At 33.6% G+C, this 20442-nt stretch overlaps 1 protein-coding gene across 3 annotated transcripts; it reads right to left on the bottom strand.

Moving 5' to 3' along the window:
• Window positions 1-475: 475 nt before the first annotated feature.
• LOC126777363 (glutathione synthetase-like) lies at window positions 476-19856 on the bottom strand. Of its 3 annotated transcripts, XM_050500399.1 has the most exons (13): window positions 19523-19856; window positions 15386-15481; window positions 15096-15212; window positions 14094-14263; window positions 10864-10997; window positions 7626-7668; window positions 6906-7076; window positions 3813-3880; window positions 3569-3673; window positions 3260-3463; window positions 2995-3130; window positions 2428-2519; window positions 476-1546 (listed from the first exon to the last, which is right to left on the bottom strand). In XM_050500399.1, exons 3-13 carry the CDS (start codon window positions 15127-15129, stop codon window positions 1417-1419), a joined length of 1287 nt encoding a protein of 428 aa, XP_050356356.1. In that variant the 5' UTR covers window positions 15130-15212; window positions 15386-15481; window positions 19523-19856; the 3' UTR covers window positions 476-1416. The 3 variants fall into 3 exon arrangements, with proteins under 3 accessions (XP_050356356.1, XP_050356355.1, XP_050356354.1); XM_050500398.1 differs by lacking the exon at window positions 14094-14263; XM_050500397.1 differs by lacking the exon at window positions 10864-10997.
• Between the last annotated feature and the right edge of the window lie 586 nt (window positions 19857-20442).

The raw sequence follows: 20442 nt of genomic DNA on the forward strand, positions 1-20442 counted from the left end.
GACAACTGCGATCCGAGATCTTGGAAGGAACCTGCGATTTTTTGTTCAAATCCACTTGTTATACCCATAGACCCATCTCGGCTTTTGTCTACCTACCTAGAGAAAAACAAAATTAGAAACGTAAGCTTCAAACTTTGGTAGAGGTTTGTGCAAATTTGTGTGATTAATGGGTGGTCCCATTAATCGCTTATTCTATTGCCAAACTAATTTTTTGTCCCTTTTACCTGTAATTACACTGGCTCACTCACCCTTCAAACCGGAACAAAACAATAACAAGTACTGCTGTTTAGCGGTAGAATATCTGATGAATTGGTGATACCTACCCAGAGGAGCTTGCATAAAGTTCTACCACCAGTAAATGTGCAACATGCAACATGGAAACTCAGTGAACCTTAAAGGGTTTGATTTGAACCCACAATATTCGTTAAAAATCAAAACAATTATTATATAATAATAAAACAAATTTTCGTCAGCGTTTATGTATTCCATTATAAAATTTACAAAATAATTTGTATGTTGTTATACAAATAGCACCGTAGATGATCTCTGCTATAATGTATCTCCTTTATAAAATACAATATCTGAATATTAACTGAACGAAATTATTAAAATTTTATATAACAAGCCATATAACAAAGAAATATATAACAAATACACTTAAATGTATCGGACAATATGAATTTTAATCAAAAGCCACAAAATCATCAAAATAATATTGGTATTGATGTAAGTTATATAAAAACTGTACATTTGAAATGCAACCCAGTATTTCAGTACCCAATATTATTGGTCACATTGCCCTAAATGATGCAACGAGCTGATAACCTAGCCAAAAAAGTGTAATCAAAATTAGATTCTATTATATACTAGCTGAAAGGCCAATATGCCTAAAAACGCACGTTGAAAAATTTGGTAAAACATTTAAAACTTAACACCAGTTACAAAACACAAGACCTTAATTTAGTTTTACATTAAATATATATTTATATATAGTCATTTATTTAGTATACACACATTGGAATGTTAAATACTAACGGCTTTACTCATAAACATAATGTAGTGGATGCTTAGTTATATACTATTCTCTCTTTCTGACATCATTGATTTGTCATTCGAATGAAGAAGACAGCACTGTTTTACTAACCACCCGCTAAACAACATACATGGATAGAAAATATATTTAATGCTTTAATTTTAATATACATATCTAAATATAAAAATAATTTGCTAAGTACATATTTATATTTAATAACTGTTAATTTATATTTATTAAATAAGTATTGCATTTAAATTCAGTCTATTAAAGATAATAATGTATATAGCGACAATAAAAAACAAAATTTATATCTCAAATTTGAAAAACAGTACCATTTTTTTCCTTTTTTGTTGTTGATTTTATTACATGAAATGGTTTATTTACATATCGAGTAAATACGGCGAGTCGAGAGCCCCGAGCCCCGCGGCGACTCCGCCCTCGTTGGCATCCGCTAGTTTGGTCCGGAGCATGTGTCCCGCTTGACGGTTGCAGTAGATTTTGTCTCTTGTCCTGTTTATCAAATAATAAAAAATAATATCCTGGAACATTATTCACACACGTGACACGGCCATCTGATCCCAAATTAAGCAGAGCTTGCACTATAGAAACCAGACAACTGATATACTACATATACTATTTTTCTTTTGTATATACATAGATAATTACACCCAGAATCAGGACAAACAGACATGTTCATGCACATAAATGTCTGTCCTGGGTGGGAATCGAACACACAGCCTTCGGCGTGAAAGGCAAGTGTCTACCAACCACGCCAACCAGCCCATCAAAATAAAGTATTAACTGCTCCATCGAGTCTATCGGCTGCGTATCAGATAGCTTCAAACCCAGGGTTGACTCGAAAAAGCAATTGAATGTTTCTGTCAATAAGTGGCATCCTAAAGTTTTGAGGTTAGCAATGTTACACTTCCATGCCTCGAAAAGCGTAAAGCTGTAGGTCCCTTGTTAAAATCTCTCGAGTCTTCTGATGTCGTCCCATCAGATTTTAAGAGTAAGAGAATAGAGAGTGCACTCGTGTTTGTGCAAATACTCCAGCAAGTTTTAACTAAACTGGACGAACGATTCGTAAATATTAATAATAATAAACATTAATATCTACAAATGTGAAATAATTTTTAATAAAAAAATGTTTAAAGACTAAATTGATCTTCCTTACGTTTCAACATTCTCAACCAATAAAAAAAAACACTTTTGACATTTCATCGATGCCATTGTTATTTATTAAAATTGTCTGAATGTTGGCGTTTTCGATATTCTTGAAGCCGCGACCGACGACGCTATATAATTTCAAAAAGGGGATGAGCTATATAGTTTGATTTCGTTATTAATCTTAATCTCTATTGATAAAAAAACAGCTTATTAAAACCACTGACCCAATGATGACTCCGAAGATGCCCAGCTCCGACACGAGGTCGGTAACGGGCGGCGGCACCGCCCCCCCGGGCCGCACCACATACCCCTCTACCTGAGGATGAAATTGTTGATTCATTACATCCAATGGTCGAATTAAATTCAACTCAGCAGAGTCGCATTATGTTATGAAATTCAATCATATACAGTAAAGTAACAACCTGTGAATGTCCCACTGCTGGGCTAAGGCCCCCTCTCCCTTTTGAGGAGAAAGTTTTGAGCTTATTCCACCACGCTGCTCCAATGCGGGTTGGTGGAATACACATGTGGCAGAATACCATTGAAATTAGACACATGCAGGTTTCCTCACGATGTTTTCCTTCGCCGTCAAGCATGAGATGAATTATAAACACAAATTAAGCACATGAAAATTCAGTAGTGCTCGCCCGGGTTCGAACCCACGATCATCGGTTAAGATTCACGCGTTCTTACCACTGGGCCATCTCGGCTATCATATAATATTTCATAATTTAAAAATGGAATTAGCTCCAAGCACGGCGCGCTCTAATTGTCTGTGGCGCAGTGCGTACCGTGGGCGGCCGGATGCGCTCCATGAGCACGTAGGCGGCGCGCTCGCGCGCGCGGCGCATGCGCAGCAGCGCGGCGCGCACGTCGGCGCCGTACAGGTTGTTGCCGCCGCCCTCGCGCTGCGGCTTCAGCACGAACCTGCGCAATAGTCATATACACTTCCACACTTCCACTTAAAACGTGTGGATCGTAACGAATCACGGGTTAAAATCACCATTTAATTATCATGTGCTTTATTTTGTTTATTTGCATGCGTCGAAGCCTGACCTCTCGGCGTCCTCGAGCGCCATGTCGACGGCGCGCTCGCCGCTCTCGTCGAAGTCCAGCGAGTAGAGTCCGGTGAAGATGTCCCGCACGCGCTCGGTGTCGGCGGCGCTCACGAACTGCTCCAGCACGCCGGGCGCCGCCAGCGCCTGCTGCACCTTCTTCGTGCCGGCCAGCTGGTAGTGGATCGACGGACACTTCACTGCCCTGTAAAACATTGCACAGATTTTATATTGCATTTTTTAGTTTTTTATTTAAACATCATTTTTGTCTGACTATCATTATAGAGTAGTGAATGCTATTTCCACTCACGAAGATCTCTCGACACGAAGCCTCGCGTCCCATTCCTTGGAGGAGGGATACTGAGCTGGTTCATAACCAGACCTGTAATAGACGACGGCCACTGGAGAACCTTCCCTGGAAATAAATAAAAAAAATGTAAATAAATGTCTGCTGTCTATAAATAATAAGCACATCAAACTAACTGAAGTAACTAACTTACTAAACTATACCGACTACAAGGGAAAAAAATTAATAAACTCAGTGATCCACTTACAGCATAAGTTGTTTCTTATCATTCAGCGTCGTCTCTTCGAATATTTCATTGAGTGTTTTTCTATAAATCTGAAAACAAATACAATTTCACCTTTATATAAGTTCACCATACAATTTAACGAAATTATATCAATATATATGTAAAGAAATAATTGTATTTATATTGCTTTAATGTTGGATTGATAAGTTTTCATTGATACTGGCATTCATGTTTTGTGTAATAGTTTATATATGATAAAAAAAAATTAGAAATGACATTTAAAAAAAGATTTGATTTTTTAAAATAATAATTATTGAGTAAGAAGAGTAATAAAGAATTGTGCGGAAAAACGGAATAATAAACTTTAAATGTTGTTTCCTTGGATACAAAGCAACCTCAAGTTTGTTTATTGCTAATCCTTAAGATGATAAAATAATATTAAAAATAATAAACTAACAAACTTATCACTATTTACTTATTTTGTTTACATGGCAATGGACAATAGAGAGCAAGTAGATGTAATATATACCGACTTTCAAAAGGCGTTTGACAGAGTAGACCATGATATACTAATGCAAAAGCTTCAAGAACTTGGAATCAAAGGTGACTTGCATAGATGGTTTTGTTCCTATATATCAAAAAGGCAGCAAGCAGTTCTTATAGGTGGTGCTCGTAGTGACTTCATATACGCAACTTCACACAGGGGTCCCACAGGGATCACCATTAGGTCCGTTACTGTATAACGTATACTTGTATGATATATTTAATTGTTTTAAGCACTCCCGTTTTTTACTATTCGCAGATGATAAAAAAGTTTATAAAGTAATAAGTAGCACATCTGACTGCATTGAATTGCAACGTGACCTTGATAATCTTTCACATTACAACGAATAAATAATATAACATATAAAAATAAAATAACGATTAATATTAAAAAAACAGTAAAAATAACATTTTCTAGGAAGTATAAAAATATTGAATATAACTATAATATTGATAACAAGCCGATACAGGAAGTTAAATCAGTGCGTGACCTTGGAATTCAATTAGACTCTAAATTATTGATGGCAGAGCATATAGAACTCATTACTGATAAGGCATATAAGCAATTAGGCTATATTAAACGTATATGTCAATCTTTTAATAATATTGAATGCATAAAAATTTTATATTTTACTTATGTACGTTGTATTCTAGAATACGGTTGTAGTATATGGTCTCCGAATTATATAACTTACAAAGAAAAACTGGAGAGAATACAAAAAAAGTTCATAAGATTTCTTTGCTTCAAGGACTTTAAAGAATTTAACGATTATGTTGATATATGTAAACAATATAATATTGAAACATTAGAAACGAGACGACGACATTACGATATGTATATGCTACATGCAATAATAACCGGAGATATAGATTGCAACGATTTATTGAGCGTTTTGTATTTAAGAGTTCCTAATCGCCGCACACGTCACACAGCACTATTCCACACGCCTGAGCTAAACACTAATTATGCACACAACTCTGTCCTTAATCGCATGGTCCACACATATAATTCAAAATACTCAGAAATAGATCTGTTCAGCATGTCAAAACTAGCTTTTAAAAAAGCTATAATTAAAAAAGATAAAAATTCATTATAACACACACACACACACACACCACACACACACTCACACTCACACACATACACGCACATATTGGATTCCCACCCGTAAACAGTTTTACTTTTACTACCGTCTTCTAGTTATTAATATGTTTAAGTTACCCGTGTAATCCTATTTTGATTTTAATTATATGTTATATAATAGTCAATATATCAACTTATGTATAAAAACTGTTGGATTAACAAATAAATAAATAATTTAAATTTAGCTCATATATATAATAAAACAAAGTTCCCGCGTCTGTCTGTCTAAACTAAAAAACTACCGAACAAATTTTGATACGGTTTTCACCAATGGACGGTGTGATTCAAAGTTTAGCTGTATAATTTATTAAGATTTTATGTTACCAACTGGAAACTAAATGGGGCTCTGATAATCTTGTTGAGTTTAATGCCAAGAAAACACAGGTATGCGCTCTCACGGCGAAAAAGTCAACATTTTCCCCTCTTCCCTCCCTCTGTGGTACTCCGCTGGTGATGCAAAGCAAAATCGCCATGCTGGGGATTGACGTTCGCTGCGACCTTAGTCCAAGGTATTACATCGAGGCTGTTATAATAACAGCTTCACGGAAACTCGGAGTTCTGAACAAGGTGCGGCGCTTTTTCACGCCACAACAACTGTGCCTGCTGTACAAAACACAGGTACGGTCTTGCGTGGAATATTGCTCGCACCTTTGGGATGGCTCCGCTAAGTACCTACTAGAGGCCTTGGACCGGTTGCAGCGACGTGCCGTACGCATTATTGGCGACGTAAAGGTCACAAACACCCTTGAACCTTTACAATTGCGTCGTGAGATAGCAGCACTGAGCGCTTTCTATCGACTGTATCACGGCGAGTGCTCTGAGGAATTATTCTCTCTAATTCCTGCTTCCCCCTTCCTTCTTAAGTCCACGCGAGCTGGTTCTCGATGTCACCGCCTAACTGTGACATCAATTCCATCGCGAACAAAGAAATTTGGCAACTCCTTTCTTTGTCGCACTTCCAAAAAATGGAATTCCTTACCAGCTCACGTGTTCCCCTCCTCTTACAACCCAAGTTCCTTCAAACGAGGCGTGAAGAGGCATCTTGCGGGCCGGCAAGGCGAAGGCGGCTAGTGCAGAACGTTTTTCCCGTCTGTACTGGCCGTCGTCGCGTTTGGACTCTACTACCACTTACCATCAGGTGGAGTAGAGTCATTTGCCCTCCCGGCGAATATAAAAAAAAAGACTTTACTGGCGTTCGCCACGTAAACGTTTTTTTAGCGCTGGAAACAGTGGGGGGGGGTATGTGGTGCTCGCCGGTGTCCAAGGCGCCGAGTGCGCCCCGAACATCGGAATACCCACTAAAAAACCAGCGGTACCCTTCCCGTCTTAACGAGGAGCGCCATGGGATCGCTTCCGCATGCTACCGTGTTGTATGCAGACCATTACTCAACCCGTGCGAAGCCGGAACATAAATTATAAAAACTCACCATAATATCAGGCCTTTTTTCGGATATCTCGAATTCATGAAACCTCTGGTCGCATATATTGTACGAGATCTCCTCGACCACGAAGAGTACAACGGCGGAGGGTACGCCGAATAAATCGTATGCTTCGATTATACCAGAACAGAGGCCAGACAAAGCGCGGTTTTCAGGCATCTGGAAATAACATAGAAATAATATAATAATCATTAGTTATCGTTCGACATTGCATAGTTTATATAATACAGAAAAGAGATCATTTATAAAATAATACGTTTCTCATACTACCGCCAAACAGCTATACTTAGTATTGTTGAGTTCCGGTTTAAAGGGTGAGTCATCCAGTGTAACTACAGGCATAAGGAACATAACATCTTAGTTCTCAAGGTAGTCGCCATTAACCTAATTGAAGATTCAAGGGATGGTTAATATTTCTTACAGTATTGTCTTTGGTCGATGACTACTTACTATCAGGTGGCCGATTTCCTTTTTTTATATATTAATTAAATTTAATAAAAAATCCTTAATTGTATAACATTTATTATTTATTAATTATTTACAACAAGCATTTATTTAAATGTTCTGAAAAAGAGTTAATAAACTTTGAAGTAAATAAAACCAATATTTTTGTATCTAAAAAAGTATATTAATTATTTTTTATCTAAAAAAGACAATTAAAAAAACGCTATTTATGTTTTAAAGAATAATAAAAAAGACTTTACTTACACTTTTAATCAGATCGCCTTGTCCTAATTGACGGAGAATATAGCTGAAAGTTAAAAAAATATATTTAAAATAAAAAATAAAAACTAAAATGAATATTCCTGGTGGAAAATAATATAAAAAGCTTCATTTACATATTGACAAAAATAAATGTATATAATTTATTATTATTTTCCATACAGGTATTCTAAGCACTTAGTTTTTTTTTTTAACAAATAATACAAAACTATGTCTTGCAACTACACATGCTGTTTTTCAAAAAATACATTCTATTTTCAAAGTTTCTCTATTCCAAAAAGAAATCAGTAAAAATTACTAATTAACAATTAATAATATACCCAAATACGGAACAATACATTTTTAAATGAATAATATAACAAATTTATTATATTAACATTTGTTTTTTTTTTTAAGATGGCGTCTATTTGTTTACAATGATTTGTGACGTCATATACTATTAGTTCACAAGATCCATAACTGGTGATATAAACAAGTCTTAGAATTAATTTCGATTCAGTATATTATCGTACACCAAATCATTTAGAAACAGTGTTGCTTTCTAATTTCATATTCACATACTTTAAAACAATTAACGGAGTTGCCATCAACACCTCCGTTTACTTAATTGTGAAAATAAAATCTATAAAATTAAGTAACTTGTAAATGTCCCACTGCTTGGCTTCCGTGGCTTTTATAGCTGGACAGACATTCAACTGAACTGCGATCACGATGTTTTCCTTCAACTCCGTACGAGATGAATTATAAACACAAATTGCACATACAAGCACACGAAAATTTCGTGGTTACCCGGCTACTGAACCCACAAAATTTAATTAAGGTTCACTTATACTAACCACTGGGTCATATCGGATGTACAAATACCGTATTAGGGTAAGATTATTTCACAGCAATATTAATTATTCAATTTGAAATAGAGAAAAAAAAAAAAACATGCTACTTATTTATTACAAATAAAGTTATGAATACTCTTTTAACAATATTATCTATAACTTATACTACAATAGTAATGAAATGAATGATTTATTAGTTTCATTTTAATAATTAAAAACGCATAAAATTAGTGGATTTAGTTATTCAGTATTTCTTGTTTATCAATTAATATATATTGTTGAAGTCCTGAAAACATTCCAACATCTGTACTGTAATGAACTTTAAACATTTTTTTGCTTATCTGTGACATACAATATATATGTAAACATTATTATCAAAGAAAATCATTCGATGAAAATAATAATATAAAGGACGGAGACCGTTTGCAGGGGTATAACATTTCCTTACAGGGGTCGGAAGAAGTAGCCCATAGGTTTTTACCGAATGAAATTCGAGACCTCAGTAACCGTGAAAATACGCACATTTTTTTTATTACCCGGTTATTATTTTATGTTGTGAACAGCTTGTGGTAGAGCTTTGTGCAAGATCGTCTGGGTAGGTACCACCCACTCATCAGATAATCTACCGCAAAACAGCAGTACTTGGTATTGTTGTGTTGCGGTTTGCAGAGTAAGTGAGCCAGTGTAATTACAAGCACAGACATAACATCTTAGTTCCTAAGGTTGGTGGCGCATTGGCGATGTAAGCGATGGTTAACATTTCTTACAATGCCAATGTCGTTGGTGACCACATACCATCAGGTGGCCCTTTTGCTCGTCCGCTTACTTATTCTATAAAATCTATCTTTTCATAGGACATGCCTCCAATATCAGATCGCAGTAATACCTTTTTTATTACATATATGACCTACCATTTAAAAACACAAAATAATTTTATTTTTTAAATAACCAAATAAATATTTACCCAAAAAAATATGAAAACGAAAGTAATGGAATAAATCTTGGCATAAATCTATATGATAAAGTTGTTAAAATTATGATTTTTCCCCAAGCACAGCACAGAGCCCACAGGCAAATGAGAACAATTTTCTTATTCGTATAAAAAAAAAACGAAAAAACCCAACCACTTCCGTTTAAATAAAAAACTAAACTTATGTTCGTATAAGTAATTTGTGCCTCTCCTTTTATCCAAACTGTTAGCTAAATCAATGGAATATATATAAAAAAAAATACTAAACAGGTTGCATTTGCCACACAACCTTATATAACATGAAATTTAAATTGTAATTATTTTTTTAGTTCTGTAGTGTTTACCAATAAAAACTCTTTACTTCTATTATCATAAATACTTTAATGGTAACTACGTCATTGTTCTGTCAAACGTGTTTTTTTTTAATCATATAAAATCCCTAAGTGCATGTACATATGAAATGGTATGCATTTTGAAAGATGTGTACCCTAAGCCTTTTATAAGTGGACAACATTGGAGATACATAAATTTCGAAACGTTTTTTTTTTTTATAATTATTATTATCATTAACCGACAAATGTCAGGGAACATCTCTCAAGTGAATAAACTACGCTTTAAATACATGCACGCAAAACTTTTTAATATATAATACGACTTTTTTTATTAAATAATATATCTTCGAATAGCATACATCATAGATAATTAATAAATGGCATATGTCACAACATTCAGTGCGAATAAGAAGCAAAGCATAGCGTGCATAGACAACAGAATACAAGCAGTGAGAAAACATGAATGTACAGCGTGCATATGCATAAGCAGTCACATGAGAGATGTTGACTGATATCATGGCTGCTCCGTGATGGGTTACGACCTTTATATAAAAAAACAAAATAAAATGAACTGCATCGGGTATAAGTTTTATGTTTAATTTTAGTTTTTAATTGATTTCAAAAAGAAGACATTATTCACACACGGCCATCTGATCCCAAACTAAGCAGAGCTTGTGTTATGGAAACCAGACAACTGATATACTACATATACTACTTTTCTTTTGTAAATACATACTTATATAGATAATTACAGCCAGACTCAGGACAAACAGGCATGTTCATGCACACAAATCTCTGTCCTGGGTGGGAATCGAACCCACAACCTTCGGCGTGAAAGGCAAGTATCTACCAACCACGCCAACCGGCCCATCAATAAATAGGAGATATGTTTGTTTGCGTACAACTTTTTTTATTTACGAACCATTTTTAGCTTAGATCGGTTCAGTATCCCAATTTCATCAGTATTGGACATTTTTGAAGGTGTTATATTTTTAATCAGATAAAACAGTTCATTATATTTGGTCTACGGTTCGAATGTATTATCTATTGAATGAAGATTCTAGCCCATCACGGCGCAGTGTCGGTACCGAGACATGTCGGGGAGGGTCGACGAGATGGCGCCAAAACTCGATGCCACCGTGTTAAACTCCACTTGTTTTATCTTGTTTCCTTCGGGATACTGCATTAGATAGTCCGAGCGGAAGAGGCCGAGGCTGAGCGACTGCAAGTTCACCATAATTTTGTCCAATTATTAAACGTATTTCATGTAATTTCAGTACCACCACCATACACTAAGATCGTTAATATTTGTAGCGACTAATTAACACAATTTTATTATTTATTTTATGGTATAGACAACATAACCTCAAAATGTTTGTGTAGCTAATGGTTAACTTTTTTTCTCGAAGTCGATACTTCTAATGATAATTTTATAATATCGAAGCGTTGCACTTGCTTATTGATTGTCAAAAATCTATCACCGCTTCGGAACATTAGAAAATTTCGCTTCGTGTTGCTGATTTTTCCAGTGTAAAAATCATTTTATATTATATATATTTTAATAGAAAAGATAAACAAACCTTAGACTTACATATGCCATTAGATTATACTTAGACTAGGACCTTTTTTATTGCCGCATACTAAGCATATAATTGATAATTTACCAGCTAAATACAGCTGAACCAAAACACAGCAGTTTTCAAAATGGAGCTGGAAATATGTCTCAAAAATTACGCAAAACTAATTAACAATTTTCTAGTAGCTCGGATACATTACGCTCAGAAAAATACAGATCATAATTAATATATATTTCTTTATTATACAACACTATTTTTTATAAGTAGTTAAGTACTTTTAAGCACTTTAATTTAACTTCCGAAGTTCCAATAAAGCCTTCACGGTCATTCAACTATTTGCCGATCAAACGATTATCACAGATAATTATTTTTTTAAATGTCATGTCAGTTCAAAGTCAAAGTAGTTTATCCTTACTTCTCCTGTCATTGGAATGGTCTATATGGGGCGCTGCAGTGCAGGCTCTTGGAAACCCGATTATGCTAACGCCAAACAGTAAAATTTTGTATTTCTGTGTTCCGATTTGATGAGTGAGTGAGCCAGGGTAATAACAAGCACATAGGATTAAACATCTTGGCTTTGATGACACCGTCAATCTAAAGAAGTTGTGTGTGTTCTTGTATTATAATGCCAGCGTCTATGTTAAGTGTTTATTACGCATTAAACTAGTCAACTGATCATCAAGAATTTTTGCATACAAGTTATCAGGTAATGAAAAGAACTAATGCATCCAACAACGCACGAGGGCGGCCATTACTATACAGTAAATTAGTAAAAGTTAAGTAGTAATAATAATATGTAAAATAAATGCCTTCAAATTGACTACGTCACGTCCAAGAAAAACAACACAAAATAATCATTCCAACTTTTTTTTTTTTAAACAAAAGGAAATAAATAAACGTATCTCAATTAACGACAATCTTTTCAATATTCGTATACCATCAATATCAATTTAAAACGTTTGAGACGTCAATCAATATCGAGCGAACAATTGTCCATTAATCAAACAAAACCGACAATAAGATTGGACCCGTAACATCGACAAACAAAGGAACGATAACACACGCTAATAACAGCGTAATAATAAATATTACTAATGACTAACTCACCCATATATTAACTTTGTGATAGGGTTTTGTACCATCTGGGTAGGTTCTTTTCTACATCCAAACAGCGGTTAGTATTGTCGTGGTCTAGTTCGAAGGATGCGCGAGCCAGTTTAACAAGGGACATAACATCTTAGTTTCCAAAGTTGGTGGAGAATTGACAGTGTAACACGTACAAGTTTAGAAGATCGCAATGTTTGCACTCATAAGCCTCGGAAATCACGAAAATCTGTTGATGCCGAAGATCTCTTCGGTCGTGTCGGTTTGCCGGCCTTTCGGAATATAAGAATAAGCGCCTATATAAGATATTAAAAAAAATTGAGATGTTCCATTAACATTTCGTCTGTCGGCATTTCGACCACGACAAATAAGTTGACTCACCGTAGCATTACGCTATGATATTACACGCGAATTCATTTCTTTATATATCCAAAAATATATATTACAAATAATATAATTTACCATTTTTACATATAAAAAAATATTAAACATAAGAAGTTTTTGACTGAAAAAAAGACTTGGGTTGAAAACGAATAAGGTATCATATTTATATTTACTGGTGGTAGAGTAAGACCGTCTTGATTGTTACCATCCATTTATAAATTACTTTACGTTAAATGTTATGTATTTTTATGACTTTGTTCAAGTGTAAGTCAACGAGTCAGTTAATTATAGACACAATGAACATAATCATTTAGTTACAAATTTACAATCGTTAATACCTATAAACCACTGACCACTTACCACCAGATGGACGACCACTAACCACTTACCACCTTTGAAAGAATGTTTTTGCAATAACAAACTTTATATTTTTAAAATGAGTATTAATAATGCTGATGCTATTTAAACATAAGGGCTAACAACTGCATACATTATAAGCTGATATTTTATATACAGTTCTACATTAACAAATGGGTCACAAATTATATATTAAAATGGTTTCTTTTTAATCGTGAAGCACCATGTTTGTGCTCTATTATCGGCAAAGATACGAATTATGCAGCTTTATTATAGAACTTTTATCATATATATATATATATATATATATATATATATATATATATATATATATATATATATATATATATATATATAGTCGCTATAAAATTTATTTTGTCCATTTAAACTTCTATTATATTTGCAACCCATCCGTTTTTATATCGCTATTCCTATTATTTAGTTTGCTGACAATTTACGTTAAACATGGCCGGTTATTATTAATTATTTTCAACCAATTTAAACATTAAGTTAATTTGAACATTTCGTTCAAACTAAGATATTTCAATTTATTTTAATTTTGGTAAATAATTTTGGGATAAAGGATCGAACACACATCTGTGACCAAGCAAAATGTAAGCGATCGTGACGCGGAATCATATATAAAACAACGGCCACACCTGTGCAACGAAGCGAGAGAACAATATACTTTTAATTCGCTTGCTCGTATTAGTGTGTACGATCCTCAATACGAAGTTTCGAACGAAGTGTTCTTAAACAGCTAAAAATGATAAAACTCGGTAATATGACGGTATGGATAACCACATTTCAGAATTGTCCAAAAAAATGTGTATGTTCCCTAGGAACAGACATCGAAATCTGGCATCCATTTTGAATACAACGAGTTTTATGGCTACCTCTGAATCTCTCGCGACACTGGCCCAAGATGGCCGAAACCGGACGCAATACTGTTGATCTCCACTTGTTTCCATGAACAATATGGCGTGTGTTTCGCACACTGGTTCTCTGTGTGCGGACACCTTGACTCCAGCATGATGTCTGACCTCAGCATCCCTAGTGATATCGGCTACGCCGGACAGATACCAATTTTATCCAAATACCCTCCCAAAAACTTTTTGTATTATAAAAAAAATACCCATAAATCCCATATTATAGATATATGAATTTGCAAAGTATAAGATAGATATATTGAATGAAAAATAAATAGTATAAAAAAATACTCATTTAAATTCCATTGCATTGCATTGTACAAGAGATACTTATGAATGGTGCCTTTATGCCGCTAAACATATTATAGATACATAAAACACAGAAGAAAAACTTCAAATTCGGTATTTAAATCTGACAAGAGCAGTTATCTTAGGCCATTCACACAGCGATTCGTTTTACGGATATTTTTCCTCGTATACGATTGCGTATGTAGTTGTAAGGAGTTCACACAGACAATATTTCAGATCCAGTAAAAAATACCGATACGACAATAAATATACAGCGCTCCGTTAGTCAGGTTTAAAAACGGTCCTGTAAATACGCCGTGGTGACCCCCAGTAACGACGGTTGAATTAAAAAGATCTCGTAAAACAGACCACTGTTTGAATGTTGCCTTAATGTATCTCATCTGTATTTAAACAAAACTTACAATGGTATTGTATGCAATCTGTGACTCACACAGAACTATAACTATTGTCATCTCTCTCTATCACTGTCTCTCACGTGTGCGATGAAAAGGATAGCAAGTATTTTCATCCCGACAATTTACAGAATTAACAATAATATACACTGCAAGACTTGTGTCTAAAGATAGAATATGGCTAATCAGGCATATCCTTCCCATTTTGTTTTCATTTCCAAATTCCAAGTGATAAGAAAAACGAATCATTGCTTGATTTTTTTTTTACCTGTGTAATGCCTTCTTCTTTGACCTTCACCCATATTTCGAATAGTTTTGCAGTGAACTCGTCAACTTGGAGAGTGTTTTGTAGGGTGTGTTCAAGAAATTCGTCATCATGTGAAACCTGTGGTTAAAAATGTCATATTATTATTGTATATATCAGTTTTCATATAATAATACATGCATTATTATTATTATGAAAACTGTATAAAGATATGCAATAAGAAGATTATAAAGTTACTTTGTGCGAGCAAAAAATGCAAAATATTTAAGTAAAAATTACATGTTTTACTTCACCTTATGCATCAGTTCATTTAGGATAGGCTGTAGTTCAATTGCTTTGTTGAATTCTGTTCGTGGAAAAGGTGATGGCAGGAGGACAAACGGTGCTATCTGAAATAATGTTATTGTAACAAAAAAAATAGGTAATAAACTAACAGAAATATCATTTTAGTATATATATCATTTCAAATACATTTTTACTTTACTTTATACTTTATTGTACACTACAAAGAGAAAAATACAAAACATGTATACAGCCTAAATAAAACTACAATTAAGGTGACCTTATATATTTTTATTATATACATAGCGATCTCTTCCAGGCAACCAACGGTGTAAGTAATTACAGATAGGATATGAAGTAGGTGGTGGTATGAATAAAATAATATTAATATTTAATCTTTAATAAATAAATATAAGTATAAAATACACATATCATATATCAATAAATAAATTATATTATCAATACATACAAAATTACAAGTATATAATATAAATACATACTATATACAGCAACAACGAATAAAACGATAAGACCTCAAACATAGCAAGAAAGAAAAAAGAAAAAAAATTAATAATACAAAAATACTAAAATAAAAGAAATTATTGGTGATAAGGCATTGAGACAAAAAGTGATCTTTTACAAGCTTTTTAAAAATACCTATGGATTTGGCCTCCCGAATATTTAAAGGAAGGTCGTTCCAGAGTTTAATAGCCTGAATTGTAAAAGAATTATTATAAAAAGATGACATATGTTCGGGCACCCTTAAAATCCATCTCTTCACAGAACTTCTCCAGGATTCCCTAAAAATAAAAATTTCTCCTTCAAGTAAGGGGGAGTAACAGGGTGAAACAACACGCAGTACAGAATAGACAGGATGTGCATATTCCGGCGAAGTTGAATGAGTAACCAATTAAGACGAGAACGAAATTATGAAATGTGGTCATATTTGCGTAATCCAAATATAAACCGAATAAATGTATTTTGAAGTCTCTCAAGTTTATTTAATTGGTCTTCGGTTAAGTCAACAAAGCTTGCGTCAGCATAATCAAGAATGGGAAGGAGTAGAGTCTGTGCTAGCATAATTTTGGTAGGAATTGGAAGAAAATGCCAAAGACAACACAAAGACCTCAGCACAACAAACACCTTCCTGCTAATTTCATTTACATGGCGAGTCCAACTAAGAGTATTATCAAGGAAAACTCGAAAGTTTTTAAGACAAATGCACTAAGGGATGACAATATTGTCAAACATTATTGATAGTAGTATATTTATTGAAGGAAGACCAGTCGGCTTTTGATAATTGTTTCCGGCTGCCAATAATTATGGCTTGAGATTTGCTAGGGTTAACATTAAGACCAAAAGATTAACTTCACTCAAGAATGGTATTGAGGTCGTTATTCATCCTTGCAATAGCCAACGGAAGATTCTCCAAAGTCGACTGGGTGTAAATATGACCATCGTCTGCATACATGTGGTAAATAGAGAAGATTAACGGTGACAACACGCCTCCCTGCGGTATACCAGCAGAAATATCACACCATGATGATTAAGTATCATCAGTGCGAATACGCTACCGACCACCACGAAGGTAACTGTTAAACAAGTCAATGACTGCAGGGGATACGTTAAGACAACGCAGCAGACTAAGTAGGATATCAAAATCAACACTATTAAAAGCATTGCTGAAATCCAACAAAGTCATAATGGTGAGTTGCTTATTGTCCATACCCCATCGAATATCATCAGTAACTTTTATAAGGGCAGTAACCGTACTATGTCCCGGGCGAAAGCTAGATTGGCAGGGATTAAGCAAATTGTTTTTGTTTAGGAAGAGATTTAACTGAAAGTTAATTAGTTTTTCAAGAACTTTCGAAAGGAAAGGTGAAAATCAGAAAAGGAAACAGGATTAGATTTCTTTGGAAGAGGTATAACATTAGCGCAATTCCAAGCTTCAGGAAATATACAGCATGAGACACATTCATTTAGAACATGTGTGATCACGGGAGCGATATCAAGAAAAGGAATGATCATAGTACGACTCAAATTATCGCTGCCGATGCCATTGGATGAGACGGGCAGTATGTTCTTCTTAACACGAACGGAGGATAAAGAGGAGTCGAAATCGTAGAAAGTGAGTGAAGAGTACGCGATTTAGTTGAACTATCAAATGAGTTCGACGGAGTAGAAAAATACTGATTTAAGAGTTCTGTATCAACATTAGGAACAAATGAATTCTGAGAAGATTTACAAACTTCAACAGTCTCAAGAATATAATAAGTTAAAAATGCAATGCAATGATGTTAATTTGACGAGCCAAATATAATATATTTATTTAGTAAGTAGGGCTTTGTACGAGACCATCTGAGTATGTACCACCCACTTACCAGATACCTACTGCCAAACAGCAATACCATGTTTCCATTGAAAGGATGAGTGGGCCTATCTAAAATTCTATCCAAAATAAACTTTCATCCTATACATTAGTAAGAATACATATTAATTTTTTTTTGTTTGTGGTAACAATATTTAGAAATTGCTGTTCGCAAGACTGCCTATTGGTAAAGCTCAATTAAGATTGCATAGTAAGTAAAATTGTTTTGTCTACTTTAAAGTATTTCACTATTATTACGACATTTTTTCTTGAAAAGTTACAGTCTATACATGTCCCTCTTCTGGACAGTTTAGGATATATGTACATATGCCAAAATTTTATTTTACCTATACAGATTTCCCTACTATGTTACTTCACTGCCGAGCAGGAGTTAAATTATAAATAAATAAATGAAATGCATGTTCTGAGATCACTTGATACATAACATTAATAAAATTTATATTCTTAAAATAAATAAATAAATACATATTTTCTTTGTCAATTTATACTTATTTGGTAAAACAAACCAAGCCAATATCTAAACTAATATTATAAAGCGGTAAAGTTTGTGAGGTTGTAGGGGGTAATCTCTGGATCTACTGAACCGATTTTGAAAATTCTTTTACCGATAGAAATCTAAATTATTCGTGAGTGTCAGACTATATATTTCGTTTTTTATGAACGCTGCCTTAATGATAAGAGACATGATTGAGTTCTAGAGAAAAGTTGTAGAGCTTGATAATGCCTACAAAAAAGTCAGCGACAGCATATGTCTAACTTTTATATTTAAGTCACAAAATGTAGTTTTTTACATAAAAAAAAAAATTAAGTCATTTGGTCATATTTATTGGTCATATTATCAACAATTATGAATTCTTATCGAAATAAGTAAACTTATCGTCTCAAGGGTTTAAACAAAAGACTTTCCTTTTACTGCATATAATTTGGACGAACGGTTAAAGAGATAATATGATATAGGTATGGAACTATTTGGAATCTATTGGGTGATATTTCTATTAGACGGTTTTTTTCATATACATGTGGATCTATTTAGAAATAAATAACTTTATCGAGAAAGACATTTTATTTCGATAAAATTCGTTTTTTACAGTATGATTTAGTTTGCATAGCTTAAGAGATAATTTAAAATACCAAATACGAGAGACAATTTTATTAATGTTCGGCCAATGCAACTTTTGGCAGTTAGGAAATAAATCTTCGCACTCAGTACTAACAGAACCACTATCATAATTTAATAACAAGAAAAAATGTTTACCGCCCAACAAAGCGGGCACAGGCCAGCTAGTCTACTATAATTACACAGTAACAGCCTGTAAATGTCCCACTGCTGGGCTAAGGCCTCCTCTCCCTTTTTTGAGAAGAAGTAATTACACATTATATACTAATTACTTGACAAATATTTCAAGTATGTAGATATCAATAATATGTATGCTACTTTACTCTACTTTTTTTAATTGACATAGTAATTAATTATTGTATCTAATTAATTGATAAGAGCATCAATAACAGAATTTTGTGACAAATGATTTTAAATGTGTGTTATAGAATTATAGTCTGTATTTTATTATATTTTTTTTATTATTTATCTTCAACAATAGTTGAATATCTATGGTAATAAATAATTGTGAATGAAAAATATAGATCATTTTTTTTTATTTGACATTTACACTAAACTTTTTTTAGAATTTTATATAGCGCATACTTAAAAAATTTAGCTTTTATTCAAATTTGTATATTATTTTTAAATGAAACTTACTTGTATTGAATCTTTAGTAAAGTGCTTCCTGTCTCTCATACCGACACCATGCATTAACGCCCAATCTTTGGCTTTTTCTATCACGGTGACTAGCAATTTATGCTCCAAAGGCAAAGGAATACAGGAGGCAAGACGAGCTTGCGTCATTTTAATATTCTTCAATATTAGTATTTAAAAAAAAACACTTGACATATACTACACGATTACTTTTAAAATTTACGCCTAGTTAAGATACTGAAAACTATTTGTGAATCGAGAAAGATTGGACACTTTTGATATCTTATTTACTTTAGAATTAACTGTTCGGTGATTGTTGAATGTTGATATATATACTGACGGCTGACTGTGACTGATAGTGAGAGTGACATTACTATTAGTTTTTTTTTTAAATCTTTGCCCATATTTGTCAATGTTGGCGTCGATTTCAAAAGGGCCAGTATGAAAAAATATTTTTTTTAGATATAAAATTTTGCAATTGTATTTAAACATAATTTTTAAGAGTAGCTCGTCGAAAAGTATTTTAAAACGAATTGCAAAATTAGCCAGATTACAAAAACCGAACACTGATTGACAAATACATCGCTTATTTATCAGCATATTAATATTTTTATGATTTCCGTTTATATATATGGAACATATACATATTATTGAAGTAAAAAAACATTGCTGTTTTATTACAAAATTTCAATGAGAGTTAGCTCGGCTGTGTATCTGTTATTCGACATTTTTGTATACGCTGAATTCTCCATTGATTGGAAATTGTATTTTTTTACTTTTTTTTTAACATAATTATAATTATGTATACTATCTTCAGGTAATACACTACATACTACTAATAATACTAATTCTACACTTTACAATTGATTTATAAACTTATGTTTAAGTTTTAATTTATAAAATTAAGTCTCACTAGTCACCAA

The sequence above is a fragment of the Nymphalis io genome, chromosome 22 (genome assembly GCF_905147045.1).
Source record: "Nymphalis io chromosome 22, ilAglIoxx1.1, whole genome shotgun sequence".
Lineage (NCBI taxonomy): Eukaryota > Metazoa > Arthropoda > Insecta > Lepidoptera > Nymphalidae > Nymphalis > Nymphalis io.

Bases quoted from the DNA above. Each gene is read 5' to 3' on its own strand.
- LOC126777363 (XM_050500397.1), bottom strand. From the start codon at position 19,669: ATGACGCAAGCTCGTCTTGCCTCCTGTATTCCTTTGCCTTTGGAGCAT. The intron at 3,464-3,568 runs GTGAGTGGAAAT...AATGTTTTACAG, and splicing joins CTTCGTGTCGAGAGATCTTC to GGCAGTGAAGTGTCCGTCGA. The intron at 1,547-2,427 runs GTCAGTGGTTTT...TTTGATAAACAG, and splicing joins ATCTTCGGAGTCATCATTGG to GACAAGAGACAAAATCTACT.